At 40.5% G+C, this 25731-nt stretch overlaps 14 protein-coding genes across 14 annotated transcripts in view; 7 read left to right on the top strand and 7 right to left on the bottom strand.

Annotated features, from left to right (window-relative positions):
* Positions 1-326: 326 nt before the first annotated feature.
* NEHOM01_0473 (uncharacterized protein) lies at positions 327-3692 on the top strand (the record flags this gene model as incomplete). The annotated part of the gene is made up of 1 exon (XM_051489351.1): positions 327-3692. The coding sequence occupies one exon, from the start codon at positions 327-329 to the stop codon at positions 3690-3692; it is 3366 nt and encodes a 1121-aa protein (XP_051345311.1).
* Positions 3693-4166: 474 nt separating this feature from the next.
* On the bottom strand, positions 4167-4661 carry NEHOM01_0472 (small subunit ribosomal protein S11e; the record flags this gene model as incomplete). The annotated part of the gene is made up of 1 exon (XM_051489350.1): positions 4167-4661. The coding sequence occupies one exon, from the start codon at positions 4659-4661 to the stop codon at positions 4167-4169; it is 495 nt and encodes a 164-aa protein (XP_051345310.1).
* A 313-nt stretch (positions 4662-4974) lies between these two features.
* NEHOM01_0471 (uncharacterized protein) lies at positions 4975-8046 on the bottom strand (the record flags this gene model as incomplete). Its single annotated transcript, XM_051489349.1, has 1 exon — positions 4975-8046. One exon carries the CDS (start codon positions 8044-8046, stop codon positions 4975-4977), a length of 3072 nt encoding a protein of 1023 aa, XP_051345309.1.
* Positions 8047-8621: 575 nt separating this feature from the next.
* Positions 8622-9512, bottom strand: NEHOM01_0470 (uncharacterized protein; the record flags this gene model as incomplete). The annotated part of the gene is made up of 1 exon (XM_051489348.1): positions 8622-9512. The coding sequence occupies one exon, from the start codon at positions 9510-9512 to the stop codon at positions 8622-8624; it is 891 nt and encodes a 296-aa protein (XP_051345308.1).
* A 1999-nt stretch (positions 9513-11511) lies between these two features.
* On the top strand, positions 11512-13239 carry NEHOM01_0469 (integrin alpha FG-GAP repeat containing protein 1; the record flags this gene model as incomplete). The annotated part of the gene is made up of 1 exon (XM_051489347.1): positions 11512-13239. The coding sequence occupies one exon, from the start codon at positions 11512-11514 to the stop codon at positions 13237-13239; it is 1728 nt and encodes a 575-aa protein (XP_051345307.1).
* A 328-nt stretch (positions 13240-13567) lies between these two features.
* NEHOM01_0468 (replication factor A1) lies at positions 13568-15283 on the bottom strand (the record flags this gene model as incomplete). The annotated part of the gene is made up of 1 exon (XM_051489346.1): positions 13568-15283. One exon carries the CDS (start codon positions 15281-15283, stop codon positions 13568-13570), a length of 1716 nt encoding a protein of 571 aa, XP_051345306.1.
* Positions 15284-15314: 31 nt separating this feature from the next.
* Positions 15315-16082, top strand: NEHOM01_0467 (uncharacterized protein; the record flags this gene model as incomplete). The annotated part of the gene is made up of 1 exon (XM_051489345.1): positions 15315-16082. The coding sequence occupies one exon, from the start codon at positions 15315-15317 to the stop codon at positions 16080-16082; it is 768 nt and encodes a 255-aa protein (XP_051345305.1).
* Positions 16083-16924: 842 nt separating this feature from the next.
* On the top strand, positions 16925-19279 carry NEHOM01_0466 (uncharacterized protein; the record flags this gene model as incomplete). Its single annotated transcript, XM_051489344.1, has 1 exon — positions 16925-19279. The coding sequence occupies one exon, from the start codon at positions 16925-16927 to the stop codon at positions 19277-19279; it is 2355 nt and encodes a 784-aa protein (XP_051345304.1).
* Positions 19280-19672: 393 nt separating this feature from the next.
* On the bottom strand, positions 19673-20872 carry NEHOM01_0465 (uncharacterized protein; the record flags this gene model as incomplete). Its single annotated transcript, XM_051489343.1, has 1 exon — positions 19673-20872. The coding sequence occupies one exon, from the start codon at positions 20870-20872 to the stop codon at positions 19673-19675; it is 1200 nt and encodes a 399-aa protein (XP_051345303.1).
* A 313-nt stretch (positions 20873-21185) lies between these two features.
* On the bottom strand, positions 21186-22394 carry NEHOM01_0464 (uncharacterized protein; the record flags this gene model as incomplete). Its single annotated transcript, XM_051489342.1, has 1 exon — positions 21186-22394. The coding sequence occupies one exon, from the start codon at positions 22392-22394 to the stop codon at positions 21186-21188; it is 1209 nt and encodes a 402-aa protein (XP_051345302.1).
* A 14-nt stretch (positions 22395-22408) lies between these two features.
* Positions 22409-22726, top strand: NEHOM01_0463 (uncharacterized protein; the record flags this gene model as incomplete). Its single annotated transcript, XM_051489341.1, has 1 exon — positions 22409-22726. The coding sequence occupies one exon, from the start codon at positions 22409-22411 to the stop codon at positions 22724-22726; it is 318 nt and encodes a 105-aa protein (XP_051345301.1).
* Positions 22727-23210: 484 nt separating this feature from the next.
* NEHOM01_0462 (uncharacterized protein) lies at positions 23211-24626 on the top strand (the record flags this gene model as incomplete). The annotated part of the gene is made up of 1 exon (XM_051489340.1): positions 23211-24626. One exon carries the CDS (start codon positions 23211-23213, stop codon positions 24624-24626), a length of 1416 nt encoding a protein of 471 aa, XP_051345300.1.
* Positions 24627-25189: 563 nt separating this feature from the next.
* Positions 25190-25516, bottom strand: NEHOM01_0461 (uncharacterized protein; the record flags this gene model as incomplete). Its single annotated transcript, XM_051489339.1, has 1 exon — positions 25190-25516. One exon carries the CDS (start codon positions 25514-25516, stop codon positions 25190-25192), a length of 327 nt encoding a protein of 108 aa, XP_051345299.1.
* An 8-nt stretch (positions 25517-25524) lies between these two features.
* The window catches only part of NEHOM01_0460 (uncharacterized protein), a gene marked incomplete at both ends in the record, with an annotated part of 492 nt that continues 285 nt past the window's right edge, over positions 25525-25731 (top strand). The window contains one exon of the mRNA XM_051489338.1: positions 25525-25731. This exon is cut by the window's right edge and continues 285 nt beyond it. Coding sequence (XP_051345298.1) covers positions 25525-25731 — 207 coding nt within the window.

The raw sequence follows: 25731 nt of genomic DNA, 5'->3' as shown, positions 1-25731 counted from the left end.
TTCTAATTTTAGAGGTGGACATAATTGGATAGTGTAGTGTGGTGTTTGAAGAAGAAGACTTGGTAATGGACTTGTTACTTGTAAATTATGTCTGGATATCAAATTACAACTTAATTGCAACTTGATTATAGGTGGACTTGAGATAGTTGGTGTGAGATGGTCAAAAAATAAAGGGGGCTGAAAGAAGGCTGGCTTGTAGTTCTGTTGGGTTGAGATTGAGCTGGTGGTTTTTCTTCTTATCTACTGGATTTTTGGTTGGCTAGTAGTGGGTCTTTTTGTGATAATTATGTGACACTTGGATATCTTCTTTTTTATTTTCATGAGATATGGTCCTATCTCGTTGTATAATTAAACCATCAAGTCTTAGGGTTGACACCGGATCCAAAACTATGCTGGATGTTTATTTTGTCTCTCGCGTTGTTTCTAGCCCTAAGACGGTTGCTGGTTGGGCTCCTGTGATGATTGGTATGGCTGCGAATAAACCTGGGCAATTTAAAGCCATGGCTTATTGGGTTGTTGTTGGTTTGGGTGTTTGGCTAATGTTGTTGAGTAGTGTATGTAGCTCGAATGTACTTTATAATGATAGTGAGTTGAATGCAAGCAATGGGTTGAGTGCCGAATGCTTGCCAAAACTGCCGACTGCCTTTGAAATGATGCACACTCTAGCCTCAATTGGCTTTATGCTTGAGCTTTATGGTGAGCCTATTCGGATCAAGCACTACTATGCCCCTCCTGCCCAGTCAAAGATTCACTTACTTCCTTCTAACCCAATGATATATCCCTGTGCCCTGGTGAACAATACTCCCTTATACATAATAGAATGGCCGAGTGATATTATTGGCTTTGTTCTGCGCGCTGGCATTGATAAACCGCAGGCTATGACTATTTTGAAAGAGCTGAGGAAAATTGCTGTGATTAGGATTGATTGTCCTCCTTCTACTCATGCTTGTATTAGTATTGATTGTTTGGGCTTGAATAATAGTACTCAGCCGGAGAATTTACAGATTTTATCTCGAATTGTTAACATGATTTATTGTCCGCGCATTAGGTTTTGTTTTGATCTTAAATTGCCAAGCGAAACCGATATCAGCCAAACTCAATTGACCCTCTGTTTGTACGAAGCACAGGATACAATTAAACATGCGGACCCTACGTCAACTAGCAGCCTTAAAGTTTCAACTGAAATGGATAGCAGTCTTTCTAGCTTGGTGAATGGTGTTATTCCCTTTTTGCGGCCAATTATAGGAGTTCGCTTCTTCAGAAATGAATTCCACAGTATCCGCCTTATTAAGAAACTGTCGCTGGTTGATAAATACCGAATTTCCTTTGAAGAGCTGCCTAGGGTGGCTTGTATTGATCTTGGACCTCTGCACACGCCTCCTTCCAACTGCGCTAGTATTTCGATTGGGGACTTCTATTTCGGGATGGATTTTGATAAGATAACTCTAATTGGATTCGAGCATGGTGCTGATATTCATTCGAAGGTAGCTTTGGAGGCCCATTGGAATGTGCTTCATTATTTGGGTAAGTATAATGAAACTCTGATCGAGGTTTATACTATTCTGGGCTTTGACGTCACCCCGAAGTGCATTCAAGCGGTGCTTGGTGCTTCTCAGCAAGACTTATCTGCTGATGCCTGGCTCTCTGCTGTTAATGCTATTTCCAAAATATCCACTGTGTTGCCCTGCTGTGCCATTCAATACTATGCTCAACTTTATACCCCCACAACCTTTGCTAATCTTGGTATCTCTGTTGCTAATGTAATGATTGAATATGAGGAGGCCCGTGATGATCTGCACTATACCTTAAAAACACTTCATACGGCCCACGCTATCTCGAGTATTCCTAAGGTGGTTATAAACCATGAGCTTATCTGCCACGGCGAAAACCTCACTAACTCTAACTGGGTACTCCAAGAACCCGTCATTATTATGCTGGCTCGACCAGCTGCTAATGGCTTGTTTGAATATATGGAGGGCAACGAGCCGGTCATCTTCTGCCAAAACATAGTGTACACAACCATCAAGCTCGATGGATCTAAGGCGCCAGACATACTCAATGAATCCGGCTCGGGTCTAGTTACAAAATGCATTGGTTTATTCAATCGACTACAAAATCTCACGGCCGAACAACTTATACTCACTAACATTAACATACTTACTGACGATAATACTGTCACCGACTTTAATATAATCAATCTATATATTAAGCCTTGCATGGCACCTCGTCAGTTTAAGATCAAAACTTTGGTGTTAGACAATGTTGATGTATATCTTATCTACTGGATCTTCATCCGCTATAAGTTTGCTTCATACGTTGATGTGCATATTCTAAACCAACGCTTTGCTAATCTTGCTATCGCTCAAATCCTTTGCCATCCGGCCGGCCAGATGATCTCATACCTTATTCTCAACGACTTCTCCGAGCTAGCTGAAGTCAAGCACCACAACCAGCCATACCCAATAGGCAGCTTTTCCCTATTCAACTATGTGCAAGATAAACAAGGAGAAAACAAAACCACTAAAGATCTACGTCTAGATAAACTGTATCTGAATATTAGTAACCTTGATTATGCTCTTTATGATGAAGTCTTATCTAAATTGGCAAAGTGTGGTATTATAATTCCGGCTATGCCCTTCAATGATTACATCAAAGCAGCACCTACTCTACTTGATCAGGCCAGTATACCCCCCAAAACCGAGCTTATTCTTTACAACACCACCTTTGAGGCTTTAAAATACGACTTCGCTAACTATAAACTCAGCAACTCAGTGCTAGCCAATACTAACCCATCACAAAGCTCGCCAAGCCATAAGTATGCCGTTGAGAATCTATTCTTGCATTTTAGCGATAGCCCAGAACTACTGGAAGAGGATTTGAAGCTCGTTCTTCGCTGGTTAGCACATAGGTTTAAATGGCTGGTCAATATCCACCTAGTGCGAGTCAGAGTGTCAGAAAACGTGCGTGCTACAATATATTCGCGTAACTATTGGGTTAATGATGTAAATGTGTTTAATAATGTTCAAATCGAGAACGGGCCCTCAAATGATTCAGATGACCTACTCGTCAACCTGCATATTCGATCGTATACTATTAGCATACTAGCAGGTATATATAATCCTACGCCCTTTTTCATTGGTATGTCCTCTACACTTTTGCCTCCATTATCCGACCGGTTGAGTCAAACTGATCAGTCTGGCCGCCTTGATGACAGTTACTTGTTGCTGTGCCAAAGATTAACAGACTATCTCCATGGTAATCCTGTTGAAATTAAGTGTCCAAATTGTGCCCATGCCCCCTATAAGCTAGACGCAAACCGCCCTACTTCCAAGGAACACTGCCCACTCCAAACCATTCCTAAATCCGGCAAGACAATATGTCATCTCAAGTGTGGCCATGCAATCTGTTCAACCTGCCTATTTAATCGTTATATAGATGGCGGTTGCCCAATTTGTGGCCGCAATTCTCTGGATATAAATCTTCACCGAGTGGTCATTGTGCCGCAATCTAGCTTTGTTTTTGCCGATGACAACACCGGTACATATCAGTCTAATCCCAAGCTGTTTGAATTTATAACACTAACTGGCGGTTACCTGTATTTATACCTTGCCTATAAAAGCATTCCTGCTCTTATCTTCGACCTCTATGATGAAATAGAATATCATACTCCCTATCGAATCCTTGTTATTTAAGCCTAAGATAAATAAACTAGCCATCCTATCTTTAGATTGTATTAAGTAAGACCCTTTATTGACTTCTTAAGACTAAGACATATCTTCTGCCCCTTTTAAGCATTAAATCAACCCAGGCACTTATAGCACAAGTAGTTCTTTCGATCTTTCCCACATTGCATTCATTCCCAGACCACGACTGTTTCATATCAGCCTACTTAAATAATGAATTGATCCCTCTTTGTAGTGTTCAAAGCATCCACCTCCAGATCAGGAGATCATAAAGTATCAATCAGAATGAAAGCCCCGCATACGTTGTCATGTGCTAATCAAAATAAGCAAATCTTAAACTAAATCAAAAGCATAATCAAATCCAATCTTATCTAAACCACAACCAAATCTAAACCAAAATCACAACCAAATCCAATACCAATCTTATCTAAATCAAAATCACAAACAAAATCTTAAACCAAATCATAACCCATACTATCTTGTTTATTGTTTAGATGGAATGTGCTGCTTGTACCGCCCTTTAGAAGCAGCCTTTTCAAAGTCAATCACAGCAAAATGCTTAGTCTTAGAAAGAGGTCTAGTCTCACCACAGACAACTTTATCTCCTACCTCAACTAAACCATCCCAGCATGGCGATAAGTGCACATTAAATCGAGTGTTTCTACGTTCATATCTCATGTACTTCTTGTGGTAATGAAGGTACCTCTTAACTACTACAGCTGTTCGTTCTTGTTTTAAACTAACAATCTCTCCTTTAAAGATAGTCCCTCTAATAGTTACATCACTAGTAAACGGACATTTCTTATCAATATAAGTACCATTAATAGCTGTTGCTGGTGTTTTGTAGCCTAAACCAATAGACTTAACATGTCTTTTAAAAGTTGCAACTCCTCTAGCAATGTTGTAGGGATTGTTAAAGATAGAAGTCTGTTGTGGGTACTTCTTATGTTTAGAAAGATCTTCGGCTATGTTCTGCATGGCTGGGGTAGAAAATAAAAAAAGATATATTAGAGTGGTTTGTATATTTGCGTTGTAATAGTTAGACAGAGCTTGTATATTTGTTCGGATTGAGTTGGTATTGGTATTGAGTTGTGTTTGGGTTTGGGTTAGGTTTGGATTAGGTTAGGTTTAGGTTTAGTTGGGTTAGATGTAGTTTAGTTAAGTTGGGTTGTTAAGATAAGATAAGATATGCATTAGGTGCGTAGGAGATAAGATCTGCATTAGATAAGTATTAGATAAGATATGCATTAGATAAGTATTAGGTAGGAGATAGTAGTAGATGGACTGGTAATTAAGTGGGTGGTAGTTGGCTGAGGATGGAAGTGACGAGAGTCTGGCAGAGTTGGACGATGGTGGAAGATTCTTCATTATAGAGTTGGCAGTTGGTAAGGATAGCTTGAATATCTGTGGTTAGGGCGGTGGGTGTGCGGTAGTAGTGATGGGCTAGTCTTTTGCAGATGAGGTTCAGTGAAAGGGGATAGGAAATGATGTTGTAGTAGTCGGGGTACTGCTTTTTGGAAACAGTAGTGAAGAACAGGTCATACTCATCGGTTCGGAAAGTCTTGATGGCTTTGAGGTGGGCGGTAGAATTGAAGGTATAGTCGGTATAGCTGTACTGAAGATCAAATGGATAGATGGTTTGGTTAGTATTGCCTGTAGAGACAATGAGAGATCTGGGCTGTGTTGGATGGGGTTTAGCATAGGCTGAGAAAGTACCTTTGCTTAGTAGACCTTGGTGGAAGAAGTAGAGAGTTTGACCTTTGGCAAATCGTTTCTTTTGAACATCAAGATAGTACTGCTGAATAATAAAAGGATCATTAGAAGTATGGGTGGGTGTATAATGAATAGTAATAACATGTCTTTGGTGGTTTTCTAGTTTAGCAGTAATGATTAGTTCAGTAAAGTCAACTACTACGGTTTGGACAGTAATAGGTTCAGTAAAAGCAAGTGGGGTTTTAGGAAGACCTTTAAGAGGTGGTAGTCGGGAAGGAATAAGAATAAGTCGGTCTTGTGGTTGGGGTAGAAGTGGGAATTTAGGGGTGTTCATTAGAATCCATTCGGAAAAGTTGATCTCGGGATGAATAGCTACTTTTTGGGCTTTACGTTGGGGATGACGTGGTCTTCTGGCTCGGGTTCTATACCGACTGGATGAATTGGCCGGTGAAGTATTAGAATCGTAACTCTCATCATTTTCTTCGGCTGAATCATAGCACTCTTTAGAATCATAAGACTCTTCTATATCTGAATCGGAATAGAAAGATTGGTTAGATCCAGAACTAGTTGATGCAGTATTATCCTCTTCATCTTCATCTAAAGAATGCTCAGAAAGGTTTGTACCGCTTGAATGATCAGAAGAACCTAGAGAAGGATTTGAAACTGCTGAGATAGAGTTAGAATCTGAATCAGCTGAAGATACAGCTTCATTCTCATCGGAAAGACTATCATCAGTCGAGTAAATAACACTTTCTGGTGTATCATCTGAATTAGCAGTACTATCTGAGATATCAATAGTTGTATTGGACTCATCATCTGTTTCGGGGATAGTAATACTTTGGGTAGGTGGTTGCATGACCTTATAGTCCGTTTCAAAGACTTTGTTAGTAATCATGTTCGTTTGAAGTTGCAAGATAGCAGCTGCTTCATAAGAACGAGTCCCAGGATCAATAGTTTGCACATATCTTGATAAGTCAACTGATAAAGAACTAGGTGTTAAGAATTCGCCTTGTAAAGTATAGGAGAGACCTGGTCGATGGGGTACTTTCGTATTCTTCTGGCAAACGGCTAAAATACCTTCTAGACGGGCTGCTGTATCTTGTTGTAGTCTTTCTTGTCCTTCTAAAGGCTCTCTATCCCTGAGGAAGACAAAGTCCTCCCAGAAGAACTCCGATTTAGGAACCGAAAGAACTTCAGGCCAAAGTGAGTACTTATAAACAGCCCCATCTAAATCAGTCAAGAAAAAGGCCGTTCCCGTACTATTAAGCAAAAGACCACCGGCCACAGATATACCAGTGACAATTCTTTGGATAATTTCACCTTGTTCCGAAATCAACTTAACTACTCCATTAATCTCTAAAGAAAGGAAGAGAGAGTGAATAGGATGGGGAGTTAAAGAACAAATCTTAAAGTCTTTCTCAATCATAATTACTTTTGACGTATCACGAATATCAATAATTCTGATATTTGACTCATTATCAACCGAAGCAATAATTGAATCGTTAGCTAAAAAGGTCATATCAGTAATGAAAATAGATGGGGACATACCTTCAATCTTTAAAGTCTCCTTAATCCAAGCCCCTTCTAAATCTCGCCCTTTAAAAGTCTTCCGAGTAGGTAGATTAGATTTACCCGATTTAGCATTAGGCTGATACCGCCAGTAAAACAAATGAGGAGAGTAAGTACTAGCTGCTATTTTCAAAGAAGAGTAAGAAATATCTACAGCTGATGTAAGTAAATCATCCGTTTCCAACATATAAAACCGGCCATCTACATCTTCTGGATCAAATAAGAAGGCAAAAGGCCAAAGTCCTACTAAAGCTGTAACTCGTTTGCCTTTAGAAGAACAAGCACCATTAAAACTACCCTCTTCAATCTCAGATAACAAAGTTTCTATTTGGTACTTCCGATCACTACCCAAAGAAATACGTAAGACTCTACCACTATTAGTTACTACTAAGACTCGATACTTATCCATCTTCCCAACTTTACCTTTCATCCGTTTTTGCTCCAAAGGCACCGGTTCATTCGTCGCATAGATAAACTCAACATAATCTATCTGTTCATTAAGAGCTACTTTAACTAAAGGATCAGAACTAAATAAGATATCCCAAAACAAAACATTCCCTTGCTGATCACAAGATACCAAAATAGAATTATCATAACTAATTACAAAATCAAAGATAGGAGATACATGTCCTCTAAACGACTTAATTATCCGACCAGAAAACACATCAACCATCTTAATCAAACCATCTTCCCCACCAGTAAAAAGAACTGTTTCACTACGATCAAACATAATACAAAGTACTTTAGCTAAATGTCCGACTAAACTGTACTCCTGCTTATACTCTAAACCTCGAACTAAACTATCTTTGACCTTCACTTGTTTAGGCCAGTACTCTTCCGGTAGTAAAAAGGAAGAGAAGGTCCCACCCTCTAGCAAAGCCACTGGATCTCGAAAGCGTCGGAAATACTCGACTGCACTATCTATTTCTGACTTTTTAAAGAGATTTACAATACCCGCAACAATACTATCTTCACCAACTGAAGCCAGACGTTCTTCAATACATGTACTACTTTGGCCGTCCTTTCTTTCTAAGACATCTCCTATTCTAGTTAATAGAGTGCTAAGTAATCGATCGTGCATAATTAAAATAAAAGAAGCCCAAGCTACTACTTCTCTTGACTATCCTACTCCCTCACTACTCAACTCTTTCCTTGTTATATTCCTTATCTCATTCCTACCAACTTTTTCTTATCTCATTTCTTATCTCATTTCTTATCTAACTTCTTATCTAACTTCTTATCTCATTTATTATTACATCTCTTATCTCATTTATTATCTCATTTCTTATCTCTACTCAACTCAATCTTAATCTTAACTTAACTCAATCCTAACTTAATCTTAAACTCAAACTTAATCTTAACTTAAAATGACTTGAGTTTGGTTTTAGTTGATATTAAGATGAGTTTAGGTTTTGATTGGATTTAAGTTAAGTTAAGATGAGTTTAGGTTTTGATTGGATTTAAGTTAAGTTAAGATGAGTTTAGGTTCAGTTGATGTTGAGTTTAAGATGAGTTTAAGATAATATCAAGCAAATCACAACTTAAGATAATCAAAATACAACTTAAGATAATCAAATCACAACTTAAGATAATCAAAACAAAATACAACACAACACAAACAAATCAAAACACAATCAAAACCCAAGTGGACCTAATTTATTTGATTTTCATAGCTTGTAGATCTTGCACTACCTCTTCCTCCTCACTATCTATCTCTTCCTCTCGTGCATTATAATCACACTCCAAAGCCTCATCATCATCCACAAACAAGTCCGGCTTGTAAACAAACAGATCCTTACCCGATGGCACTATCTTACCCAGCCTAATATTCCCTTCCTTAATCCTTTCCTGTTCTTTACTCTCTCTTAACTTCTGTTGCTCTCTTTCCTTCTTCCAACGGTTAAACAACTCTTCATTCATTGGGGTTTGTACGTCTGGGAGTTTAAATCGTTCATTTTCAATGTACTCTTCAATGGTTAGTTCTTCAGTTGTATCTTCTTTTAGGGAGTATCCTTCGGGTGGTGAGTGCTTCTCTAGGCACATATTACCATTAGGACAGACCCATTTAGGATTATGTTTACCTGATTTTAAGGCATCAATATAAAACTTACAGATCTTTTCTTCTTTGTTATCTTTGTTATCTTTGTTATCTTTTGTGGTTGTTTTTGAAATAGAATGACCGGATAGTTTATCTGCCTCTTCTTTGGCTTTAAGAATGGCAGCTATACGCTTCTCAGTACATGGTTCATGACTAAACTTACAGGACTCGCCTTGACTACAGACTTTGTTCTTAAAGTTAACACAAAGAATAGTTTGAGGATCAACACCGACTGGGACCTTTTGATGGACTTCATAGACTTCGGGAGTGACTTTCTGCTCTTCTTGTCTGGGCTTGCCTTTAGTATAGGAGGCTTCTAGAGCTGTGGCTAGCTTTTTTAGTTTGTTGCTTTTGCCTTTGTTCTTCATACCGAACATTTGTTCTTCAACTAACTTCTTGGCATCCTTTGCCTTCAACGGTTCTTTGCCCTTGGTGCCTTTCTTGGTCATGGTAAAAATTTGCGGCGATCGTTAGTATAGTTGCTGGGGTTAGTATTTATTGGAGTAGTCTGGGCTTGTGGTTTGATTTTGATTAGATTTGGGTTGTGTTTGGGTTGTGTTTTGATTTTGATTTGGCTAGATTATAAATTGATAATAAATTGGGAAGAATTTCCTGAATAATTATTTAACGGCTTAGTTGAGTTGAGTTTAAGTTGAGTTTAAGTTGGGTTGAGTTTAGTTTAGTTTAGATTGAATTAGTATTGATATGGATGGGTTGGTGTTAGTATTGTTAAGTAGTGAGTGGTTGGGTTGGTAATCAGGCTAATGGTGTGTGAAATGGGTAGTGGTTGTATGGATGTATTACGGCTAGCTATCTATTAGGCTAGAATTGGGTTAACGGTTTTATTTTTGTTTAGCTTATCTATTTTGAGATGACGTCATCTTTTGCTTTTCGTTGGGATTTACTAATAAAAGTTGTTACTTACTTGAGGTATAGTTTTGATAGAAGTGTTGCATGCGGAGTTTGCAACTCGCCGAACTTGACATTTCAAAAGTATTGGCAGAAAGCGAAGTTCGTCACTTTCTGACCCGAAATTGCGGATTCCGAGGCCGGCGAGACAGAATACAATAAAGATGCTTTATTTGAAAGCCTAGCAACTAATACTAACCCAATCTACTAATCCAAACCTTATCTCCGAACGAGTACTGCTGTACCTTTTTATACTAACCCAATACTAACTCATTCCATTCAAGCGCTTCTGCCCGTGGTTGGCATCTATCCGCTCCTCTATAGGAGCTACCTTCGGCGGGACAAACACTATGTACTCGTTCGCTACTAACGGGACGGTTTTGTCACACTACATGTTGTATGTTCCTAGCAAGACATTCCCGGTTTTAAGAGGTGAGAAGAACTTCATGCGCCCTTCTTACTTTGAAGAGGTGTTTGGCCTCTGGTCCATACACGCACATTGCTATAGCCTTTTTGTTCTGATAAGCTGGCCCTGATGCCTTCTTGGCTGATAGCACAGATAGGTTAAGTTATCACAGGATTTAGATAACTTATAATAAAGAATCTGAAAGGTGTATTTTATTGAGTTAATGTTGAGTTGGAATTTGAATTTGGTTTTAGAATTATATTGGGTTAGTATTAGAATTAGATTGAGTTAGTATTAGAATTAGATTGAGTTAGTATTATATTGATATCAAAAGACTAGGATAGTGTTGAAGTCAGATGGTGGTGGGCTTGGATTAAGTATGCTATGTTGCTCACGGTAACCAAGACACTCCTAAAAGTATTCTCTGAAACCTCCAGAGGATACGAGGACTTCTTCAGAACCGCGGGATGATTATTGAACGGGACAGTAAGAGATTCAGCCGAGCGTATTCTTGTGTTTACTTCAGCCAACTTAATAAACGCAGATATAATGGTCACATAGAAGCCCATCCCGAAAAAGGTCCGAAGGCCAATGGCAGTCGATTTGAGGTTGTGCACTGATCAGTCGCATCAGCTAATCTCAACAACAATCATTTTGATTCTGCTGTCAAATGCCAAATTTAGATTTGTACGTATGTACTTGCCACCTTATTCTAACCCCATACTAACACATATCCAAATGCAAATATGCAACTACACCGAACTATGAGCTAACTACAAACCAATCCAAGTACATACTCCAGGCGTTGCTAGAGGAGATATTCAACAGCACTAATTCCCCTCGAAATTAAATGAAATGGCATAGTAGCTATTCTAACTATTCTGGCTATTTTCATCACTACCAAAACATAAGATATAACTTGAGTACTCAGGTTACTTAAAGCTCTAACTACTTTGAATCTATCACACCTAGCCAATAGAACCAGCACACAATATAGCCGTCATATCGAAAGAAGAGTATCAATGAAGCAATTACAGAGCATTCAACTAGAGCTACACCAAGCTAGTAGATATATCACAGATGACCACCAACAACTTAATAGAGATATGCCATTTCAAAATCAAGTGCTATAAATGATAAGAGAAGCAGACAGGCTGTTTGTTGTGACTAAATACTACCCATTATTTATTTGCACGATTATGTGGCTCTGGAAGAAGAAAGAAGAGAATATCGCTTTCAAAGTACCAGAAATGGTCCAAGATAACTTTATTGCCCTGGCATATGCCAATACTGAGGGAGAAAGAGAAGTAGATATAGTTGGCACTAATGGTGCTCGTAATTCGATTGTTATTCTATCTAAGAAACTAGGAGGTTTTGTGCGCGAAACTGAAATGCCAGTCCGATCTCGAGTTGACTTTATTATTCCCGTAGATATGGATAATGATGGTGCCGCCGAATTTATTGTGGTGACGAAAGAACAGTCGCATTACCAGATGACACTAGTTAATGGGGAGGGTATAGAACAGGACATGGGCAAGTCAGACTCAATGCCGTTTCTGGTTTCGCACAAGAGTCTAATTCCAGCCGTACTGGTACAGTCCGGAGGAAAGTCTTATCTCATACGAGGAGACAAAGGAGTCTATCGAACTGAAATACCCGAAAAGCTCGGATTACTCCGACCAGGACATTCATCCGCCTTTGTTGATGTGAATGGCGATGGCATTGCTGATTTAGTACTGGATACCATCGATGGATCTGAGCGCGTAGTAGAGGTATGGTTAAATAGAGAGACCGGATTTGAGTTCAAGGAAAGACTAGTACTGCCTGAAGCAGCCGGTCCGTTTGTTCTAGGCGACTTTTCCGGCCGAGGTTCAGCTGATATTTTGTATCTTACCAATACAGCCCAAGGACCCGCTGTTAATCTTTTACCCAATGCCCGACCGACTTACTGTTCCTCTAACCAGCAAGAGGACTGTCTACCAGCAACCATGATTATGAAAGAAAGTGAAGTCTTTGGATACACCCAGTCATCATTAGCCACTTACTATTTAGGCAACGAAATACCCGACTCTCAATTTGTCCTGTATAATCACCAAATTCCAATCTTCCCAGCTGTTCTGGACTTGAACAAGAACACTCTTCCCGACTTACTAGTCCTTGTTCATAACACCCAAACCAACCACCGCCATCCCATGGTACTAATGAACCGGCATGGTAAAGGCTTCCATGTCCAACCAACTGCTCTCCAATGGAATTACACGCAGCAGAACAGTGACAACATTTCTTTTCTAGCTGCCGCCCGCGGGGTCTCTGATATTCTTCTGGGCACACTAGACCAATCCCCACAAATCTTCCTAGCCAAAAACGAGTCAGACCTCTTCGGGTACCACCTAAGCATATCAGCTATTGGTGAAAATGCCAAAGGCAAGTACTCATCACCCGTTATTGGCACAACCTATGCCTGCAAGATTGTTGAAACCGGCCGAGTTGTAACAGGGTTCTATCCACCACAAAGTGGCTACGCCCCCATGCAAACTCCAGTCACTACTTTAGGTCTTGGGAACACCAATGTTTTTGTCGGAGCCGTTCATACTCGTGTTCCACATACAGCCTATGCTCCAGCCCTTGCCGTTGATAAGATTGTTCCCAACTCCGAACTAATGATGCAACTCCGCAATGGCACAATTAAGCACGTTCTTCACCTTAACATCACTGCCTACTGGGCAGTAGCCGTTCCCATTATTCTTTCACTTATGATGTTCTTCGGTGTCATAGCCATGTACTTCATCTACAAAGAGAAGCGAAAGACCGTTAAGAACAAAGCCAAAACCCGGTACGACATTAATTTCAGTGCCCTCTAACCAATCAATAAACTATCTATCTAATTATCCCATTAAATCAGTATATCTTATTGCATTAGGTTGAGTTAGGTTGAGTTAGGTTAGGTTAGGTTAGGTTGGTATATCTGCCGATTAAATAATATATCATACTAGAGTATATCAAAATAGAGTATATCAAAATAAGCCATCATAACACAACATAACCCAAATCTAACTCAATACTAACTCAATACAATACTTAACTTAACCACTACATCGTTTATTTAGATATCCAAACTCACCCACTAAACTCACCCACTAAACTCACCCACTAAACCCAACTCAACTCAATACTCAACTCAAGTGAGTATTACTGACTGCGTAGAGTTGTTAGGAGTTTATGAGCGGCATCACGATAAACCACGCGATGAATGGCCTCAGCAGTATACCGCATTTCCGGCTCTCCCTTATAGTTCTCCGACCGACCTCGTAAACTGACTTCTATCTCCGTGCCAATAGCTCCATTGATTTTCGCCATATAAGCCGCCGAGTCCTCACTAAACGTACTAGCTAAAGTCTCAGCTGGAACCCCAAAGAAACTAACCCCAGCTTTTTGAAAGGCTGAAATCCGCATCTGGTCAGTCGCATCACCAACTAGCATTAAAATGTTGTAGTTCTTCTTGCACTCCGCCGCCGAGTACTCACACTTAGGACAGACATAAGCCCCACTCGCACTATCATAACTAACTTTCTTGTTACATCCCACCCGCGCACAGGAATCATACCAAGTAGTCTCTCCAATATGCATTACCGTACACCTAACTTGAGCTGTAGTTCGTGCTTCAGCCTTAACATCAGCTAAACTAAGTAATTCACCACCACTTCCTCCACCTACTACTCCACCACTACTACTTCCTAATACTCCTCCAGCACTACTACTTCCCAGTACTCCTCCTTGTTCCAACCGACTTCGTGCCCCGCGGAACCACCCGCCCAAACTAAAAGCTTCTGGAACAGCCGGATTGACGGAAAGCACCGAAGTACCGACTGGACTTAGTTGTAAATTGCCAGCAAACTCCCCGACTTTAACTTGTTGCAACAAGATAATATCATCAGGAGCATACCCAGACTTAGCCATTTCTCCCCAAAGCACCAACTCACACTCTACTTCACTCTCATCAATCACTCGTAAGGCTCTTTTCTCCACTTCAGCCCCATCCCGACGTCGCACCACTATTACTTCTGGTACGTGCACAACCGCTACCATTAAGTTAGCTAGCAGACCAATACTCTCCCTTACAGCACTAATCTTAACCAAAGAAGGCACTTTAATGATTTCAGCCTCACAATCAGCTGGAATAAAAGCTGTACCTCGATCGGCCACTAGTTCATAAGTATGCACATAATCACCAAAACTCCGATTGGCTACTTTTAAAGACCCACCAGCTACTTCATAGGTAGAATTAGCCTCAATACGCTCATAAAAACTATCTACTTGTTCATTGAAGAAGGTCATATTAATCGACCCAGATCTATCCATAAGACCTATTTTAAATAGTTTACCTTCACCAGTAGCTGTTGTATAGGACTTAATTTTAGTCTTACGAGTGACTTTGACTCTTAAACTCCAAGATCCATTCTGAACCAGGGGAGATAGTTCGGCAATAGTTGTGATTGTTCTTTTTAGTTCCTTACGGGGTGATTCAGGTTCTTTACGCTTACTTGGTGACTGAGCTGGGTTTAACCAGGCAGTAGATCCCATTTCTAAGATCTCTTTGAAGTACAACCCAAACTCATCATTAAGCATACGTACCTTTAAGCGATCACCTACCCGAATGACAGAACCAATAGATAAAGACCGATCGGAAATTGCAGGTTGGTATTTAGCTGATAAGAGACAGCGCATGGTTTGCTCGTTATCTGATACTTCTATTTGAATCCTTTCCTTCATTTCTGAGGTGTTATTTAGGAAGATATCTTGAATCTTGACCACTAAAGGAATGGTTCGAATTAAACCGGCATCTGCTTGAATAGTTTTGGCTAAAGAGCCTTTGAGAGGTTGAAGACCACGTGTTTGCTGTATCATTTAAGCTAAAAAAAGAAAGGGGCCTATTTATATGCTTAGTGGTGTGCGATCGTCTAGTGAGATAAGTAATGGCCGATTTGGTAATGAAGGTGAAAGATTAAAAATAGGGGATAGAGTGGTGGTTGATGGGTTGCGATTGGGAGTTATTAAGTATTTAGGGCCAGTAGGTACTAAGCGGAACTTAGTTTGTGGGATTGAGTTGGATGGTCCTTGGGGGAATACTAATGGTACTCGGGCTGGGAAGGTTTATTTTCAATGTGCAATAGGGTATGGAGTCTTTCGGGATGCGAATGAGGTGCGGAAGTATCGAGCGAATGATTATAATCAGACGGGGATGTTATCACGAGAACCGGCGGAATCGGTGGATGAGAAAGAAGAGAAAGAAGAACGAGGAGTGAAAGAATTATTGGATGAGAATGTGGAGATACAAAGGTTGGTGGAAGGACTTAGGAAAGAGAATAATGAATTGACGATGGCTTTAGCGGCCGAAAGACAAACGAGTGAGCGGCTGAGAGGGGAGGTAGGGAGACTAGAGGGCGAGTTAGGGAAGCGACGTAGGGATGAGTTGGGAGGTGGGAATGGGTTGGGATGTGGGTGCATGAAGAAGGAAGAGGTGGTGAGTGTAGGGGAACGGAGTAGTAAAGTGGGTGAAGGTTGGAGAGGTAAGTTGCTGGATGGATTAGGAAAGTCGGGAGGTAATGGAGTAGGAGTAGGACGAACAGCCCAAGTAATTGTAATGGAGTTACTGAATGAAGTAAAGGATAAGATAGAAACTGAACGGATTCTTCTAGGAGGATGAGTTGAGTTAGATTGAGTTGGGTTGGATTGGGGTGGGTTGAGTTAGATTGGGTGAATAGTGGAATAAATGTAGCCGATGTATTATTAAGTTGAATTGAGTTAAGTTAAGTTGAGTTAAGTTGAGTTAAGTTGAGTTAGTATTAAGTTGAGTTAGTATTGTATTAAGTTGTTGTAATGCTCATGGGATGCATGTATCTCTTAACTAATACACACCCTATGAAAGACAGTCCTTGAGACGAGTGGTGCCTTTTATTAGATAATTATGGGCTTGGATGAAAGCATGCCATCATATCGAAATACATATAAGATATGTAGACCCAATTTAGTTAAAACATCCTGGTCTTATTAAAGTTATCGGTTAGTGGTAATATCAATAGATAGTTATTATTGAGTAGTTTGACAGCAATCGGACTGGCTGGGTGGAGAATGGGATGGGTTGGATTTAATAGTTGGGAAATGGTATAATGTGAAAGTGGGAGTGTTATTAGAATTAATGGATGATTATTGGTGGGTTGGTGACGTGTGGAGGAGTTAAGGAAGTAATTTATGTAATGGGGTAATAACTTATCATTATCTTAATATAAATTGTGAAAAAGTACAAATATTGTTGCTATCTCATATAAAATGACAAAGAGAATACGTTGGAAAACCATAATTTGGATTGTTATATGGTGCATAATTGTTTTCTGGATATTGAATATATGTAGTGAAGTAGTTATATGGGCAATGCCGCGTGGCTCCAGAAAGTCAATGCCCTCAAAAAGCTACGCTCCTATCTTTTCGGTACCACAACATATAAGAGAAGCTATAAAGCGAAACCCAAACACTACCATGGCAAAATATATGCGCTTCTTGCTGGACGAAGACGATGGCCAGTCCGTAGTGCGTAGTCTAGGGAGAAGGCCTTTCCTGAGGTTTTCTCCACCAAATCTACAGGCCGACGAGGCAAATGCTTTTTCTACCCAGAATCCGGCTAGTCTACTGGCTTTATCGACTGCTAAAGCAATGGGCACATTAATGCAAGAGTTACTGGCGGCCGAAACAAATGAAGAAGGCACTCTTCCAGAGCTGCTGATTTATTCTTTACGTCCAAATCCCCATTCTACCAACCCAAAGATCTACTCAATTGAAATTCACAACCATGCAGTTGAGTTTTCATTTGACTATACCATTGAGTCGAGTCCCGTCTGTGACCTCTTAGCAAGTCTCAGCAAACAGTTCGGATATGTTTATATTAACCAACTGAACATTCCGAATTGGAGGCTGACAGAGTCAAGTGATGCCATTCGGGCTTTAACTACTATTATGCCGCTGATTCGAGCCCGCTCTATCTATATTGTGGAAACAGTGCCAGATAGGAGCAAGCCAGTTACTGCAGATCTAAATCTTCTGTTCCAACAGATGCAAACAACCTATTCTATCCGCGATTTTCCTGGGCCCGATCACAAAGGACACACTATAGTTGCTCGGGTGCACACTTCAGCAACCATATCTCTTATTTCCATAATAGCTAGATGTGCTTTAACTAAGTCTGTTGTTATCCACTTTCAATACAATCTTGGCCTAAAATCCGCTTTTAACCTACTGGGACCTGGACCAGAGTCAACGTCCGAGCCCGAACTTAACCCAGAGCTTAATCCGTATCCTGAACTCAACCCGATGCCCCCACACCCATATGACTTGGATGAAATCATAGACAACCCCATCGTGCCCCAAACCTGGATGGAGATTCACGATGCTAGCAATATTGATAGTCCACCAAAGTCCAGGTCACGCACATCCAGCCAGACGTTTTCACTATCCTTTAAGATAGATGCAAGTGTTCAAGCATTATGGGATTATTACACCCAAAACAATCTTGAACAATTTGCGCCCGTGACAAGCAGCACCTTAAATAATCTTAAGCCGTTGTTTCGTGAAAGGAATGAATTAGTTACGTTTAGATGCGATCCAGAAACGGCTAAAGCACTTACTCCTCAATTCTTAGACAAGTTCGTTGATTTGGTTTTTGATATTTACAAGAATGAACTACTCATTCATATGATTAGGCTAGAAGGATTTACGGGTGAAGTTGACCAATCAGTTATATTAGACGCAATGCATGCGTCGCGCCTTAATACTCGCAAAGAAAACAACTCTATACTAGCACAAGATATTGAACACTGTACCAATATTAATGGCAGAGTGGATTACCTGTTCCAAATCCAGAAGTTCCTAAAAAGAATCATAGAGATAAGGATCAATAATTGTTCTGGCAGCTTCCTCGCGTGGTTTTTGCATAAGACATATAGGTTATGCGATATAGTTTATCTGGTTCTAACATTATCTGAATCTACATGCTGTATGAATAGGTTTATAACCAAGCTTAATCTGGCCAAAGACCGAGCACTAGTATATTCAATTAGCGTCTATCAGGTTGTGGAGGCTTCGCTAAAGAGCGGCACCCCTAATCCATACTGGCTGGAGTCGGACTTAACTAACGACAGGCCAACCGAACAAACCGAACAAGAGGATCCCCCGTGTCCTGTTTGCCAAGACATATTTGAGAGACCTTCACAAATAGCTCCTACTTTCGGACAGCATAGGATGGGACCGGTTTATACCCCGCATAGTGATACTCCAATGGTAGGATCGGCCACATCAATCCGGGTATATCAACTACCGCATAATATTGACTATGAGACTTTATGCCAACTACTTGAAGAAGGCCAAAATGATTGGGAAGCCCAGCCAAAGAACACCAACAATCAGCATTGGTTCTGCCATTCTGTCACCTTCCAACTCTACCAGAAACCACACAAAGACGTAGTCAAACTAATCTACCAACTAACCAAAACCATAATGCTAATCCATCCATGCGTCGAATACATCAAATTTAAACCACTCCTAGTCACTCCAGAAATTGCAGCCCGGCTAAAGTCCAATACTGATAAATACTCTCTTTCCTTCCTCCGCTATCTCAACCAGAATATGATTGTCGAACTCAACATGATAGACATCACTACCATGAAAGACGAAACATACGCTATTGTATCGGGTATACCCGAGTACGCCGTGACTCTTTATCGCTGCTTCCGCCCCAACTCCACGATCGACCACCGTCCATCCACTAGCGCCCAACATCCCCCCATCCCCACCAACCAGAATACATCTTCGCCATCCGAAGGCAATCCCGTTCCTATGGCCACCGAGTCATAATCCAATACCAACAGAACAAACAACACTATTTCAAATCGGGTTATTATTAAACAACAGATTATGATCTTCAAACATGGATTGTGATCTTCAAACCCACCCAATCGAGCTAAGCCAGTAATGGACTATAACCAATAAATCAGATAACTAGTTGAATTCATTTAGTGTTTATTAATGCATTGTGCAACTCAGACTTGATTTGCTCAATGTATACCAGAGACCCTTCAATATCAATCTGGGCATGAGAGGGCGAAAAGGACTTAGCCGTAAGCCCGTGCAGTTGAAGAAGAGAATCAATCTTAGCCAAAGAAGTCTGTTTAACCAATGAAATACTCCGATAGACCTGTAGACTATGTAGTTCATCAACCAGTTCGTGAGCAGGCGTCTGTACAACCATTAAAGAATTTCGAGAGCCAGTCCTTCTTCACGCATAAAGAGAACACCTTTATCTGGACTAGAAAGAACCACCAAAGCCACCGAGCCATTTTCAAAAGCAAAGTCTCTAATTTCCGGCCCAAGCTTATCCACACACAGAACTAGCACATCCGGAACCGTATCTAAAACAAAAGGATCAGTCTTAAGAGGATAAGTCGGGCATCTATCCGGGGATGTCGGTGAAATATGCCGGCACCTAATAATGCACTCCATTGCCCGGAAGTACTCATTAATATCTTCACTACCTTCACTACCAAAGTACCACATAATCTCCTTAACAATAGCAAGAGGACAAAAGACAACTCGTTGGCCAAAAACAGTTACAACCGCCGGATTAGTCAGAATTTGGCACTCTTCACCAATATGCAACAACTCTCTTGATGGCGGTGTATACGGCACCATCAAAGGCACATAATCTTCAGCCCCAGGAATCAAGCACACCTGTTTCTCCATTCCAGCTATTAACTCCCGTAAACCAAAAGAAGATAGTTTCTTATCAATTACATCAATCTTACCAGTCTTATCAACTCCATCAATCTTACCTCCATCAGCAACTAATCCTTCCAGTAGAAAGACCTTCTCTGGTACTTTACCTCGAGTCTGGAACAGGTTGAGTAAAGACTTCTTCCCTCCTAAACCATTGACACGGGGCAGAACCACTACTTCTTGCTCACCAAAATCCATCCGTTTACAAGGCGGACTCTCACTATCACCTACTGAAACAGGAGGTTGAGGTCCAGTATAAGCAGTAATGGGATAGATTACTTGGGTGACTTTAAAGGACATTCCTACTTTCTGACCAATTAAACCTACTACCGCACCAGAGATAAGACTTTTCTCTTCATCTGCTGGCAACTCAAGCTTAATCCTTTCTATTTCAGCACTTTCAATAAAGTACTCCTTCTCCTCTGTAATTGCTGGATCAACTACTTCGCCTACTTTATCTATTTGGTGAATTATCTTAGCTACAGATGCTCTTGCAGTTGTTATGCTAATACAGCCGATCAGTAGAGTTTCTTGTTCCATAGGAGTTGTACTTTTAGTGTATCCTAAACCTCCTAAGTACTTTTCAAGTTCACGGCCCAAACGCAATGTTCTATCTTTATACATCTCTGCATATTGCACGGAATAATCCAAATTAGTACAATCAAGTCTTTCCATGGGCAAAATAAAAACCCGTTCTTTACGCATCTCTTCTTCTCTTCTCCTTCACCTCTTCTTCATCACTCCACATCATATCTTATTACATCATATCTTATCACATCTAACCAGTTGTCGACCGAACTTGTCTTACACCCAATACATCCACTTACAATACAATACACCTCAATAAGATACCAATACTAATAAGATACCAATAAGATACTAATAAGATACCAATAAGATACTAATAAGATACTAACAAGATACAAATACTAATAAGATACAAATAAGATACTAAACCAACTCAATACAAATACCAATCTAATCTAAACTAATCCAATTTGGTAATGAAGTACTTCTTTTCTACAACCTCGGAATTCTTAAGTGATAGTTTGATAACGGCATGAAGAGGTACAGATTGCTTAAGTACATCAGAAGGCTCAACTCTTTTTAGATGACACATAATGAGCTTAATTACTGGTACTGAGGAAACCACTAAAGTCTTATCCATTCCCTCTAAAAGAAGTAAAGTTTCAATCGTATCTCGAACTCGGGACTCTGAAGCAATAGCTAAACAAGGTGCCTCGACTTGAGAAATATTTCCTAGTTGAGAAACAGTCTCTTTTCCTATCTCATCACCAGGATAAAGTACTTGGCCGATTCTTTCCTTCTCACAAAACCCGCGTAAGTCCTTCTTGAACTTATTCTCTGTTTTCAACGACCTAAATGACTCTTTCCGACGATCTTTCTTCTCCTCAGTATGAACGAGTTTATGATACGTAGCTAAGTAAATCGTCCATTTCTTCTTAGTTGAAGTTTTTGATAAGATCTTCATAACTAGATCTAAAATACTGGTCTTGTAAACAAAAAACAAGGTATACCCCGTATGGAGTAGATAAAGAGTACTATAACGACTGTACAGATAGATACCCTGGGATATTTTCGTGCGCCGGTACAACATAGCGCGCTTCTTCAACTCACCAAGCAGGAGAGAAAGCTTCTCCAAGTACTTTTTATTGGCCAAAGTCACTCTTTCCTTGATTGAGTTCCCAGGTGGTAAAGCCTGAACAGTCACTGAATCATCGGCACTCAAAGATACTTTAGCAAACTTATCCATTACTTCCCTAACCAAATAGTCGTACTCCGGACGTACTCCTAAATCCGAACGAATTGCTGGTATTTCAGCCGACTCTAAGATAAAGATAGCATTGGTTTCAATCGAGTATCCAGAGCGAAAGTACCTTTCTCGTCGTTCATAAGGCTCAGTCAAAGAATCACAGACAAAGATAAAGTGTTCAGGTTCGACCCCCAACAAAGATAAAAGATGAATAAAGGTCTCCCGATAGGTTAACTCAGATAAGTGCTTCTCCCGAGGCCCAGAACCCAGCAAAGATAGTGCTAAACCCTCTAAATTAACCTCATGAACAATAATGCGCAAATGTGAGAAGAAAGACCGAAATACACAATATAGATGATTAGCCTTATCCGGCTTAAACCCTTCAATGATCAAAGCAAGTCTCTGTGGAGGAGAAGCATCCATCTTTTTAAAATAATATGAAAGAGATACAAGTAATTCCCACTTCTTATCCTCTTCCTCAATCTCTAAGTAATCTCCCTTCTACTTCTGAAGCTATTATTGATGGTCGGCCGTATCGTAAGTTTACTACAACTCTTCAGTCGCTAGAACATCCAGGGCTTCCCGTTTATCTCTGGGTGGAAGAAGGCCAGACTAATCCATTTATCGATCTTATAACTCAACTTAACTTAGTGTCGAGAACAGTCCCGACTAGTTTAATATCAACTACTACCAATCCTAAACCCAAACCAACTACTACTCTGGATCGTTTCTTTAAACCCACTACTCTTCAATAAACCTACTTATTATCTATCATTTAGGCAATTTATTAATCACTTGTCAAACTACGGGTTTATTAAGACTCTATCTTTATTTATCTTGAAGCAAGTACGTCATAATACTAAAAAAGGATGATAGAATTTCAATTATGACCATTGATAAGATCAAAGTAAATTGTCAATTTGGATTAGCTCAGATTAGATTAGAGTAGTTCCTATACTTATGATCCCAACGCAATACTAACTCAATACTAACTCAATAGATAGCCAAAACACATACTATTGGGTTAACTTAACAAGATATATACATTACTTTATTGGTTCGATTGAGTTGTTGTTATTATTGTTATTGTGTATCAATGAAATCCTATTGTTTACTAGTCTAAAAATTTGATTAAGTAGCCAATCAGCTTTGACAGAAAATTTTGATATTTTTGTAACGGAATGTTTTCCTTAAAAGGAAATTTACTAGCAATAAATATGATTGTTTTTTGCTCTTTTTATGGCTGTTAGTCAACAATATTTCGCTGATCTGTCTCAAAGATACTTTAGCTTTGATGTGAATTCTTTAAATGCTGAGCAACGATCGGCATTGGAGAGGATATATGCTCTTATCAAAGACTGTATACCCACTACTGCCACAGTCACTGCTAATCATACACCCGCTACTGCCATAGTCACTGCTAATCATACACCCGCTACTGCCATAGTCACTGCTAATCATACACCCGCTATTGCCACAGTCACTGATAATTATACACTCATAATGGCCATTGCTGCTGTTGTGGTTGTCGTACTGGTATTGGCTATACTAGCTATCGTTCTAATTGCTAATCATAACTCACATAGAGGATCTTATACACTCAGACATGCATCCGACGAATTAGTCATAGACACCACATACCCAAATCAAGGCGACTCCTCGCACATAACCACGCATGGTTTAGTAGATTCAAAACTTACGAGGCCCAATTCCGATGGCCGTGTTAGCACAGTGCCAGATATATCCCATGGTTTATCTACTGGGCATGTCGAGCATAGTGATCCAGACAAGGTGGAGATCCACGATAACTTTGACATCCCAAGACCAACTGTGTCCCTTTCGAGCATTCAAAGCCCTCGAACGTACACAAGCGAACCAATTCCCGGACCCGCTGCCCCCACAGAAAACCTGGCCGGTTCCCATTCAAGCCAACCATTTGGTTCTCATGAGTCTTTAGGTTTAGAAAGATCTACTTTACATTCCAGTGTTGATAGCCACCGTGTTTGGCCCGCTGGCCGCCTACGATCAGCTTCGGTTGGTGGTTCCCTATCAGAGCACACGTCGTCCGACCCCTGGCAGCTTAGAAAAGAAGCAGGTAAACCACAACGGGATAATGAACCTAGTGTTAGTCCGAGCCCCGAGCTAAAAAGACCCGAGGAATTGACTGGTTCCACTGGGTCTTCCGAGCCATATTTTTCAAGGGGCTCAAGAGGCTCCCAGGACACCATTATTGAAAAACCTCTCAATTCATCACGGGATTCAAAACTCAGCCTAGATCTATCATCTACAAGCCAACCTAGTGACCCAAGCAGCTTGGTTGTGACCCAACATTCGGAAACCCCCTCAGAACAGGCTGGACCTAAAGATGACGTCACAAAATCTACTGCCGATCGCAGCTTATCAACCCAGGAATCAACTGGTGCCCCAGAACAACAGGCTACTTTGACTAAATACAGTACTAAGAAAACATATCCCAAAGTAGATGTTAGCCAACGAGCGCCTCTGGTAGAGTTTGATGGGGATGGTGATATCCAACTGGTTAGTCATCAGGAACAGACAGACAGTTCAGAGTCAATGAGCGGAGATAAGACTACTTCTACAGGGGGTTTAAAAAGACCTGGTGAATCATCAAGCAGTCGCGGCTTTGCACCATAAACATCAAGCGGACCTCGACCGATCACTTTTGCACCCGAAAGACCATCTACCTATCTGGTGAATGGCAAGGAGAAATGCCCGGGCATTTTAAAGCATCCATCTATTCTCCAAGCAGTGCAAGACAAGCAAAGGTTGAATGAGTCACTATCTGAGTACCCCCCAATGCCTACCACGAAAGTCCAAAAAGATCTTTCCACTCAATCAAGACATTCACCCGATACTATTTCTAAGCAATCAGAGGATTTAGAAGTTTCGAAATCAACCACAGCAGAAGAAGATCCTAAAGGCCCAAAATCAACTACTCCTCAACAGAAGACTCAACCAACTGAATAATCATCACCCAATGACTCTTCCAAATAATCCGCTAACTCAACCCACTACTAGTATTCAATTTGAAGTAGTCTCCGTAATAAGCAAATGCAATTAATAAATCAAAACTACCTTATCAAGATAGCATAATCTAACTCTTTATCACATATCCAATACCACTCCACTCCACACCATCCCTTCTAACTCAACTCAACTTAATACAAGTAAACACTTTATTAATCTAGTCCATCTTACTATCTAAGTTGGGGCAAAATACTCAGAGTACTTGGCAGTCCCCCTACTACCTTCCGACCTAAATCAATCCCAAGTGCCGCCAAAGACCCGGTCACTAATCCAGCCGAGTAAAACCCACCCATAAAAACCAACCCACCCGGCGACAAACTCTTCACTCGTTTCTCATTAACAAAGGTAGAATACTCCAAAACAGACCCTCCATAAAAACAAGTCAACACACCAGCACTTCCCCAAACCCAACTCTTCTTCCTATCCTTCTTCTCCCTATCCAACAAAGGATAAGCCATACCCAAACCAATCATTCCCAAGACAACTCCAGATCGCATTAAATTTTATGGAAGCCGCCCACAAAGCTCCACTTGGTCTTCTTATTCACTATCTAAAACAACACATTCCCGTCCAAATCACTCTAATTAATCATGAAATCCACAAAGGCTACATAATAGGTCTAGACGAACATCTCAATATTTCCCTACAATCCCCAAACTCCCCCCAACTCACACTCCTCTACGCCACCTCAATCCTCACCATCTCCACCCCC

This window comes from Nematocida homosporus (genome assembly GCF_024244095.1).
Source record: "Nematocida homosporus strain JUm1504 chromosome Unknown 4509, whole genome shotgun sequence".
Lineage (NCBI taxonomy): Eukaryota > Fungi > Microsporidia > Nematocida > Nematocida homosporus.
The sequence above is the reverse complement of the archived record's forward strand: the minus strand, read 5'-3'. Positions and strand labels throughout refer to the sequence as shown.